General features: G+C 32.0%; 2 protein-coding genes across 2 annotated transcripts; both read left to right on the forward strand.

Moving 5' to 3' along the window:
• The first annotated feature begins 418 nt into the window (after positions 1–418).
• On the forward strand, positions 419–1,175 carry LOC124927558. Its single transcript, XM_047467998.1, has 2 exons — positions 419–665; positions 732–1,175. Exons 1-2 carry the CDS (start codon positions 473–475, stop codon positions 959–961), a joined length of 423 nt encoding a protein of 140 aa, XP_047323954.1. The 5' UTR covers positions 419–472; the 3' UTR covers positions 962–1,175.
• Positions 1,176–2,390: 1,215 nt separating this feature from the next.
• LOC124926719 lies at positions 2,391–3,301 on the forward strand. Its single transcript, XM_047466999.1, has one exon. It carries the CDS (start codon positions 2,502–2,504, stop codon positions 3,261–3,263), a length of 762 nt encoding a protein of 253 aa, XP_047322955.1. The 5' UTR covers positions 2,391–2,501; the 3' UTR covers positions 3,264–3,301.
• Positions 3,302–12,200: the final 8,899 nt, after the last annotated feature.

A 12,200-nucleotide genomic window follows, 5' to 3' on the forward strand; every position in this document is an offset into this window, starting at 1 on the left:
CCTGAAATTGCTGTATAAGATATAAAATAACTTTATATATATATATATATATATATATATATATATATATATATATATATATATATATATATATATATATATATATATATATATATATATATATATATATATATATATATATATATATATATATATATATATATATATATATATATATTTTAAAAGTGTGTTTGATAAGTTTTTTTATTATTTTTTATACTTTCAATCAAACAAACCAAAATAATAATGTATAAAGTATTTTAATAACAATTATATTTGAAATAAAAAAAAAATATTTGATGTGACTTGTTTCTAAATAATAAAGTTATAAATAGATTTTTGTTAATAAAATTTAAAATAAAAATACATAGTTACAAGTATATCAGTTTATTATTACTAGTAGACAAATAATCTAGGTCCATTTCTTCAATTCCTCTATCCTTCAATTTATGGAGTAGAAAACTGAATCGAAATGGCTCTGCTCAGAATTCCCTCTACGCCGCCGCCAATTGTCTCCAAGATCAAGATGAAGATGAACTCAGAAGAGTTCAATCGACCAGAGGAGGTTCGTCTCCAACTAATAACTAGTAAAAGATGCTTGAGGTGCAGTATCCTATACCAAGATAACTCCCCAATAGCTTGCTGTTTCCACGGTCACACCACAGGTGGTAGTCCAATTGTTGTTTGTGACTGATTTAAAAAGTAATTTTAGTATTGATTGATTGATTCAGGGGAAAAAGGATTATATTCATTAGCTCCACCTCACCAGGGAATTGATGGAGAGTGGACAGATGAATCGGGAGTGATTGTGTACAAGTGGAATGAGAAGAATAACAGACCAAATACAGGAAGAGTAAACTGGAAGAAAAGATGGACCTGTTGTGCTGAGTATCATGAAAATGCGCCTCCTTGCAGACAAGGATGGCATGTTTCATATGATGATGGCTTCACCTTGTATTGATCATCATCAATCAGTATATATCATCTCATTTCAAATACCTGAAGAAAAATATGGATTATTAGGTCTACTTGTTGATCTTCCTTCACATTTATAATATTCTCCATTGTTTGAGTGTAATCTAATAATTGACTGTATAATTGTTTGATTTAGATCCAAGAGTTCTCATAAGGACTCTTAATTTTTTTTTTATAAGTTATTGATTCTTTATCGTCTACCGGCAGTATAAACAAGAGTTACTACTAAATGGCTGGTTAAAATCTTATTGGTGGAATTTTTCGGATCAAGGTATTTACCCAAGTTCGTCGTCTATTTAACTCCCATGATTATTTTTCCTCTATCTCAAATCCCGTTGCTATTGTTAGAATCTGATTGAGATTGACCGCAGGTGGTAAAGCCCACCAAATAAGATTCAAACAAGGTGGGATCCAAACAAAGAGAATAAAAGATTACTAACACAGTCCTAAATAAAGTCCCAAAAACGAGGAGAAAGAAGTACGCCCAAGTGTCAGCCTACAATCAGAGCCAAGTAGACAAATAGCGTTGTTCCAGGGACCAATCCACTCTCGTGGACCGAGCTTGGTGATTCCTATACTGTTAGAATCATACTGATTTATAATTTATTACAGACTTGGGTTACTCTGATAAGAATATTGTCTAAAAGACTAAGTTAGATTTTCACTTGGTAAGTAATTTACTAATTATATTTGTTTGCATATTTGATATGAAAAATGTTATTAAATTTATGATAGTTTTCTATGTAAAATTTTAATAGGGGTGGGTGGGTAAAACCCACCCTAAATTATACCCACCTATAAAAAAAAGTACCTGGTTTATGATTTACAATGGGTTTAGGGTTTGCAGGTTTGGTATGACTTAAGCCTTGTTCGGTTGTGGGTTTTTAAAAAACCAAGAGAATCTTGGTTTTTTAAAAAACTAAGAGATTCTCTTTGGTTTTTTAAAAAACCAAGAGAATCTCTCAAGATTGGATGATGAGTGATGATTTTGAGAAAATAATGATTATTTTTGGTAAAAAGACTTAAAGGGTATTGATATATATAAATAAAATAAAAAATAATAATTTAAAATAGAAGGTATATTTATATTTTGATTAATGATATGAGTAATGTGATTGATAAAAGTGATTGATTAGAAAATGAATTTTGTATAAATTTTTTAAATAACTCAAAAGAACCAACCTTAGTAAACACATTTATAAAAGTATATAGTAGGTGAGTAGGGATTCCAAATAACTTTAATTTAATTTTTTCTTAAAAGAATAAATAAATATATTTTACCAATATCAAAATCATAATAATGATTTTAATAAAGATAATTATTTTTTATTTAATTTAAAACTCATTATTTTTATTTTTATTTGCCTGCCCAATCAAAATCAAACTTTGAATTGTATTATTGTTTTTTTTTTTTCTAAACTTTTGTCTCTAAAGATTGGGCGCCCATGGTAACTCAACAGATCTGAGTCGCCAAATCGCCTATTTCTTCTTCTTCTTCATCCCGTTTCTCTTTCAAGCAAGGGAAAATGGCAGCGATCGTATCTCGTAGACTCGGCTATGGCGCCTCTCGGTTAGCAACTTTCCATTTCATCTCGCACAGCTCTAGTCGCATCTCTACCGTGCTCCTAAACCCTAAACCATGTCTTACCTTCTCGGATCTCCACCCTGCTCCAATCAGATCGTATAGAGCTTACCAGATTCCTCGGTTTGATCAGGCAACATACGGAAACTCCAAGCATCTCTCCACCACCAGCTCAACGCCAAAATCTGATGATTTCAAGGAATCCTCCCAAACCCCTGATGATAAGAACCCTAGCGAGATTCCCAAACTGAAGCACCAGGAAATAGAGGGACCCACAGTCGAGAGGGATCTATCTACTCTTGCAAACGAGACCAGGGAAGTGTTACAAACGATGATGAAGACGATCTATGACCTAAGCAGTGCTTTAGCCATTCTGGGTCTGGTCCATCTAGGAACGGGGGCTTTTGTTTCTTACCTGACGAGGTCTTCTCCAATGACAGAGGTCTCAATACAGAGCTTAATCGCATTTGGGTTTCCATTTTCATTGGCATTCCTGCTCCGGCGATCACTGAAGCCAATGTATTTCTTCAAGAAAGTGGAAGAGCAAGGTAGGTTGCAGATTTTGACTCTGACTCTACAGATTGCTAAGTACTTGAACTTGCTATTTGTACGAGTTCGTGGGGTTACTTATCTATGTGTTTTTGGTGGGTCTGCTGGCTTGATTTACAGTGTAGCTTCAAAACTAATTGCTTCACAATCATTCTAGCTTTACAATCACCTTCTTCTTTCATAATAAGATTTTTGCATAAATTGGTTGTTTGATTGTTTTTTGCCTTTATCTTGATGATACATACTCTATGATCAAACCTGGTTGGATTCAATAAAATAAGAGTGTTGTTTATAAGGTTAAAAGTAACATGAATTTGTAGGTTTTTATTGGAGACAAATATTTATTATTAAAATAAATGGTGAGTTACCATTAAGGCCTGTTGAGGGTCAGATGATTATGATTTTTTTTTAATATTTTAAAATAAATAATATTGTAGTATTTTGGTTAATGAAATAATAGTATATATTTATATATATTTTGAGGAATACTAAATTGCTTAAATCGAATTAGACCTAATAGAATTAATATAAATATTTTGAAAAAAATTGTGACTTAATTATATTTTAACTTTTATCATTTTTTTTTAAAATAAACATCAGAAAATGTATATATTTATATATATATTTTGAGGAATACTAAATTTATTTATGGATCCACACTCTTAACTACAAAAATAAAAAAGTTAATTTCACCAAATAATTACTACCTATTGATTTTATTTATTTAATCATCCGAATAAAAAATTGGATTAGTTTATTTCTTCTTCTCAATTATATTTTCTTAGATGTAGACTAGGGTATTCGTACCAAATAAGCCGATGTAACAAAGCTAATTCCTTATTTATTTTTTGTTAATCTCTTTTCCCTAATTAAAAATTTTGACGAAATAATCTTGATAACATACTTATTTCTAAAAATAACATAGAGGCAGTAATTTTTGCAAAAATAACATTTTCCCTTGACAAAAGACAGTTGTACCCCCTAACAAAAATATGATATTATTTATCTTTTTCCCTCTCACTCCTCATTTCATCCATTTTTCTTCTTTTTCTCCATTCACATTTCACATACAAATGTACAATTTGTCTCCTAAAAGCATTCAATAACCACAAACTTAAACAATAAAAAAACACTAGTTATCTAGGGCTAAACAGGTTGAAACGCCTTCATCAATCGGAACTGTCCAAACAAAATTATGGACATTAGTCCTAGGTCAACTAGTTGTGGATTTTGCATCAAAATCTTCTGAAGACGGTCAATAGGCACCGAATGATTAAATCTTCTCAAGTTGTGGAGCTTGCATCAAAACTTTCTCTATCTCTCTCAGAAATTAGAAACAACAATTACATCCCAATTCAATGTTTTAAATTGCATTTTTTGTAGATGAAAACAAAATTTAGCAGACGAAAAATACTTTTGTGCCTGCGAAAATGCATATGTCGCCTACAAAAAATGCATCATCATAGACGAATAATGCATCATCGCAGACGACAATTGCATTTTCGCCTGCAAAAATACATTATCTACCGTAAAACTCTTTCAGCCACCCTAAACATAAACTCTAAAACGCTAAAACCCTAAACACTATAACACATGCAAGAGGAAAACGACGGAAAAACGGGAAAAACTCACCTAAAATGATGAAGGCGTTCTGGCGTTGCCTCGGGGAGTTGATCGATCGGCATCGCGCTTCGTTGGTTCGCTTGGTTTTCGGGGGTAGAAAGAAGAGAAATGGATAAAATGAGGAGAGAGATGGAAAATGAGAAATAATATCATATTTTTATTGGGGGTATAACTGTCTTTTGCTAAGGGCAAAATGTTACTTTTACAAAAATTACTACCCTATGTTATTTTTGGAAATAAGTATGTTATCAAGGTTATTTCGTCAAATTCCCTCCTAATCTTCGAGTACCCAGGGTAAAAAAAACTGTAGAAACAACTACATAATACACCACCATGAATAATTGTCACCACTGGCCAGAAGAACATGCTTGGGAATGATCCTGCCAATTCAAGAACTAAAATATTAGTTCAATTATAAATTGACATGATTGAAACCTATAACTATGAATTCTTCACAAATCCTAATAATAAACCTACTAAAATTGCATGAAGCAGTCTAGAATCATCTGATTTAAAGTTGAATTATCAAACCCTAATATTAATTGCTAAATTTAAAAAATATACATCAAATAATCCAAGTTGTTTGCCGATTGAGATCTTTTCAACAGATTATTTAAGGAACAAATCATATTAGCATCAATCCGAACACAAACAGTACCTAAATCAAATGGAGAGAAAATAGAGATAGAATAGTACATCAATAACAACATACTTGAGAGTTGAGAACGGTAAACATGAGCACCAGTTCCAACACACTATAAACCTGGCTCGACGAACCACTTGAAACGGATCTATGTAGGGGTTTGGGTGGGCTGAAACTTACCTCGAAAAATATATATATATATATATATATATATTTTTTACTGTTAAAATGTGACATTATCCCCTAATTTTTTAAAAAATTCAATAGAATTCACTATTTTCTTTATTTTATTATTAAAAAATGGTAAAACTTACCTTTATTTACTCGTTTTATCCATAAAATTTTCGTTTTTTATTTTAGCCCACTCTAAATTTTTTTAAACCCACCCCATAACCGAATCCTAGGTCCGTCCATGACTTGAAGCACCTGTTACGGCCAGAAGAGTAATGATTAAAAAATATATATTTACAGTTTTATCACTCCCTATGAGAGAGTCCACCGAAACCTTTCTTCGACTTAGCACCCACCATTGGATAATATACACTTAGTTCATAGGTTAAACTTAAGTGCATAATATCCCTTTCATTTCTTGTTCTAGTGATTGTTCGTTTAGTAAGTTGTTTTCGCTGGTGGTTGTGATTTTCTTAAAGTATTTGCTTCTAACATATGAATTAATATCAACCATTAATTGTTCTTACAACACAATTATTATACAGTTACATTTATTTAAGTTAAGTGTTTACGTTTTCTTATTTTCTGTATTTTTATAGCTTTGTCTTTTTAATTTAATGTATGCTTTTTAACTTTGATAATAACACGTCTCTATCTTCATATGTTTTTTCATACTTCATTGTTCATCACTTTCTCACATTCCGCACAATAATTGGTATCAAAGCATGTTAAATCTCATCAGTTTATCAACATTTGTTATCTGGTGAGAAAGATGTCTACAATGAATTTGAAAATCGAAAAATTCACAGGGCAAAATAATTTTGGTCTATGACAGATCAAAATGCGAGTCTTGCTTAAACAACAAGGCGTATGGGAATCATTGTCGGACAATGTAAAAATTGTTACAGGTCCTGCAAAGGAGTCTACCTCTAGGAAAATCAATGTTGAGTTTGAGGTCTTGGAAAAGAAGGCACACTCAACGAGTTTACTCTGTCTGGATGATGAAGTGATTACTGAGGTATCAGATGAAGATATCGCAATTAGTATGTGGTTGAATTTAGAGGCTTTGTACATGACAAAGTCACCGACTAACAAGTTATTATTAAAACGTCTGTTCAGTTTTCGTATGCCTGAAGGTAAGTCTCTTCGTGAACATCTCAATAAATTAAACACTATATTACTTGAATTGAGAAATATAGATGTTAAGATCGAAGATGAAGATGCTACAATAATTATGTTGGTATCTTTACCCAACTCGTTTGAAAATTTTGTTCAATCGTTCATTGTGGGTAAAGACATCGTGACTCTAGAAACTTTGGTTATCACTTCATACTAGAGAACTACGCCATAAGGCGAGCGGTAAAATTGTAGACAGTCAAGCATCTTGGTTGATTGTCAGCACAGTCAACTACAAAGGGCCTGAAATAAGAATGATCAAAAATACAAATCCAAAGGCCCTAGTGCTAAAGACATATGAATATAATGTAAAGAACCTGGTTATTAGAAAAACAATTGTACTAAGAAAAGGGGCAAATATTTCACGGCTACTATAGCACATAAAGACAGAGACACCAACTATTATGAGGACATTGCCCTTGTAGCTAACGCTTCTCTACACCCTATTGATACGTGGGTGTTGGATTTAGGGTGTTCATATCATATGAGTCCGAACAAAGAATGATTTGATACCTGTGAAGATTATGATGGGGGGACGTTGTCATGCGAAACGATTTCATATGTAGAGTTGTGGGTATTGGGATTATCTAGATTCTAATTGATGATGGCAAAATACGGACCCTAACTGACGTTCAACATGTCCTCAACTGAAGAAGAACTTAATATCTTTACGCATTTTAGATGCTAAATGTTTCAATTTTAACGGTGAAGAAGGAACATTGTGCATCAGTAAAGGTTTAAAAGTAATATTGAAAGGTATAAAACAGAATACCTTGTATATACTACAATGTAATACGCTGACATATTCCACTCTAGTCGCATCCAAATCTGTGAATCGAAACTCTGATGTAACCAAATCTGTCCAAACGAAGTCTTTTATCTGGCCACAAGGTTACCAACCTTAAGTTGTGTGAACACTACATTTTCGAAAAAGGCATCGCAGTAAGTTCAGTAAGGGAGTTCACAAAACTAAGAGCACACTAGATTATATTCACTCTAATTGTTGGAGTCCTTCTCAAGTTGAAGGTACATGAGGTTATAACTATTTTGTAACATTCATAAATGATTACTCAATCATGATCTGGTTATATCTTCTAAGACATAAGAACAAGATATTGAAGACCTTCAAACATTGGAAGGCACTAATGGAGAAGGTTAAGAGGTTGGGAACAAATAATGGACTTAAATTCTGTTCATCTGAGTTTAATAAGTTTTGTAAGGATATGTGAATTTCAAGACATCACACTGTTCGAGGTACACCGTAGTAGGATGGTGTAGCAGAAAAGTGAATCAAACACTGCTAAAGAAGGTTAAAAGTATGCTCTTTAATGCTAGATTGGCTAGAAAGTACTGGAGTGAGGTTGTCTTAACAACTTGTTATCTGATAAATCATGCACCTCATATTGGGATTGATTGTAGAATCGTTTATGAGGTATGGTCTGGTAACATCATTGATTATTCTCACTTGAAGATTTTTTTGTGCACATCTTACTATCATGCTAGTGAAAGAAAATTGGAACCAAGGAAAAAACAGGGTATCTGCATGGGCTGTGGAGATGGAGTCAAGGGAAATAGAATTTGGTAACTTTCTAAAGTTAGAGTAATCATCGGTAGAGATGTCACATTTAATGAGATGTTTATACTTAACTCCTCTGTCAAGCCATCACTATCTGGAGAAAATGATAGTACCGAGAAACAAGTAGAGCGTGAGGTGGATCCAGTTTAAGGGACAACTGACATGACACGATATTAATAAACCATCTGAGGAAGTTTATTAATTTGGAGTACCTGAAAGTGAATCTGACATTGCTACACAACCTAGAAGGAAAATTAAAACTCCTGACAGGTTAATTCATTCAATAGAGGGAAGAAATATCCCAACTAGTCTTGGAAGTAGGACAATCAGTCAATCTATGAATGGTATTGAAGAAATTGTAAGTTATGCACTTCAGGTAGCTGAAGATGTCATACATAATGAGTCATCCTCTTATAGTGAAGTTGTTAATGGTGGTGATTCTCCGCAATAGATTGCTACCATGTGTGAGAAAATGGAATCACTTCACAAGAATAATACATGGAAGCTGGTTACTTTACCTAAGGGAGAAGAGTCATTGAGTATAAATGAATTTTCAAAAGGCAAGATGGAACCTCTAGTGATGAAGGGACCAGATATAAAGCACGATTAATTGCAAAGAGATTCAGTCAAAAGGAAGGCATAGACTACAACGAGATATTCTCACATGTAGTCTTACACACTTCTATCAGGGTACTACTAGCTATAGTAGAACATTAGGATTTGGAACTGAAGAATTAGATGTGAATACGATCTTCTTACATGGTGAGATTGAGGAAGATATATTGGTGAGTCGGTCGGAAGGGTTTCTTGTTCCTGGTAAGGAAACATATGTTTGTAGTCTGAAAAAGTCTTTGTATGGACTTAAACAGTCTCCTCGAAAGTGGTATAAGCGATTCGACAATTTCATGATTGAACGTGGTTACAATAGGAATGCATATGATTGTTGTGTCTATCACAACAAAATTGGTGATGGTTTTTGATTTATTTACTCTTGTATGTAGACGACATGTTAATTGCAGCCAAGAAAATGTCTAGGTGGAGCACGAAAAAGCTGAAAGACCTTCTCAGTTCTGAGATTGATATGAAAGATCTAGGTGGAGCACGAAAAATTCTAGGCATGAAAATAGTAATAGATCGAGTTCAAAAGAAGCTATTTTGAAAATGTTGTCTCGTTTTGGGATGAGTACAACAAAGGCTATATATACTCCTACAGCTGTTACTGATCATTTGTCTGCATTTGCACCCCAGTCTGAAGTTGAGATGTTACACATGTCTTATGTACCGTATGCTAGTGCGGTGGGTAGTTGAATATATGTCATGGTATGCATTAAACCTGATATTGCGTATTCAGTTAGTGTTGTTAGTAAATTTATGTATCGACCTAGTAAGAAACACTAACAAACTCTAAAGCGAATATTTCGTTGTCTGAGAGACACATCAGATGTTGGTCTCATTTATGGGATTAATAACCAGTGTCTCGTAACTAGTTATTCAAACTCAGATTATGCTGCAAATATCGATGGTAGAAGATCTGGTTATGTTTATACTCTTGTTGACTTTATGGTTAGTTGGAAGACATCATTACAGTCGACCGTGACGTTGTCCACTACCGAGATTGAGTTAATGGTGTTAACGGAAGCAGCCAATGATGGTATATGGTCAAAAGGATTAATCAGTGACCTTGGTATCCATCATGATCAGGTAATTGTTTTTTGTGATAGCTTAAATGTTATCTGTTTGGTCAAAGATCAAGTGCATCATGATAGAACCAAACATATTGATGTTTGTTATCATTTCTTAATACTGAGAGGAGAATTAAGTTGAAAAAGATCAACACTCATCATAATCATGCTGACATGTTCACAAAGCCGATCTCACTTAACAAATTCACTCATTGATTGGATTTGCTAAATGTTGAGCGTTTAAAGTAGCATGATCAGGTCTCTTGTTGGGTGATAATAACGCAATGTAGAGATTTATAACGATTTGACTTTATTATAGGAATTAATATCAACCATTAATTGTTCGTGGACTGGTTTATATTAATTTTCGTTACAACACAATTATTCTATAGTTACTAAATTAGGTGTTTACGTTTTCTTTTTAGTCTTTTTAATGTGATGTATGTTTTTTTATCTTTGATACTAATAAGTTTCTCTTCATCTATTTTTTTAGATTTCATTGTTTATCACTTTATCAAATTTCACACAACATTACTTTTGATTTGTAATGATTTCCTTAGGAATGATTCACTGGATCATGTTAGGGTTACAAATTGTATAGATTAGAAAAGAATTTGTGAGATAGTGATAGTGAGAGCTTTAAAGCTGGGAGTGATGTTTTTTTCAAAAACACCGCATCTGCATCCTTTACTAGCGGTAACAGATCGTCGACGTCGACGGTGTTCGATAAAATAGTTGAGGGAACATTTTGAAGCCCGGAGGTTTTTCGTTGCTGGAGGAAAGAAAATGAGTTGCAGCACTAGTATTTTGGAAATTCACTGTACAATTCAATATATTTTGGGATGATATGAAAGAACTTTGGCATCAAATGCTTTATCATGGAAAAGAATATGTTGTTCTCTCAACTTAAAACATCCCACTTTCTTCCCAAAATAAATATAATTATAGTAAAAAATTAATATTTTAAGTACTTAAAAATTTATTAAAAGTAATCTATAAATATATATATATGATGCTTAATTTTTAAAGTGTCCGGATTGCCGGGTCGAGAGTTGTGGTTAATTTGGATACTTGGGTCGGATTGTGGGTTAACCCGTTTTTAAATTTAAAACGGTTAAAAATAAAATTAAAAATGCTAAATGTATGTTTCGATCTTGCAACCTAACAAAACAAGTATAACTCTTTAACCAACTAAGCTACTAAGACTTTATATTTTAAATTCAACACCAAATTTGATAAACGCGAGACATTTTAACATTAATATAAGTTCAACTTTTTAACTAACTAATCTATATATATATATAATGATGCTTAATTTTTAAAGTGTCCGGATTGTCGGGTCGAGAGCTGTTGTTAATTTGGATACTTGGGTCGGATTGTGGGTTGACCCGTTTTTAAATTTAAAACGGTTAAAAATAAAATTAAAAATGCTAGAGGTATATTTCGAACTTGCAACATAACAAAACAAGTATAACTCTTTAACCAATTAGGTTACTAAGACTTTATATTTAAAATTCAACACCAAATTTAATAAACGCGGGACATTTTAACATTAATATAAGTTTAACTTTTTAACTAACTAATCTATATATATAATGATACTTAATTTTTAAAGTATCCGGATTGCCGGGTCGAGAGCTGTTGTTAATTTGGATACTTGGGTCGGATTGTGGGTTGACCCGCCTTAAATTTAAAACGGTTAAAATAAAATTAAAAATGTTATCCGTAATTTTTTTTTTACGGTTTTTATATTATTAATCGTGTAAATGCACGGGCTAAATGCTAGTTATTGTAAAATGGTTTAGTAACAGATTTTGGTTCAAATCTAGACAAATACAAAACTTTTAAATTAAAAAAAAAAAAGAAAAAGAGAGAGAGTAAAACCTATAATGATTACTTTGCACAAAAAAAAAATTAACCCTTCTTCTAGTATATTTTGTAAATACATTTTAATTTTAAATTTAATCATTATAATTTTTTTAAAATATATCATAATTCAAAATTTTAATATTAAAATAAAAAACTGATAATTTATTTACTAAATAAAAAACTGATAATTTATTTACTAATAAATTATAAAGAGTTAATACTTATTTAATTATAATATTTCATCAATAAATTAAAATCTGAATTTATTATTATTTTATTAATTATTTGAATATCTTAATTTTAAATAATTAATTTATAATAATTTATATACATATATATATATATATATATAAT

This window comes from Impatiens glandulifera, chromosome 2 (assembly GCF_907164915.1).
Source record: "Impatiens glandulifera chromosome 2, dImpGla2.1, whole genome shotgun sequence".
Taxonomy (NCBI): domain Eukaryota; kingdom Viridiplantae; phylum Streptophyta; class Magnoliopsida; order Ericales; family Balsaminaceae; genus Impatiens; species Impatiens glandulifera.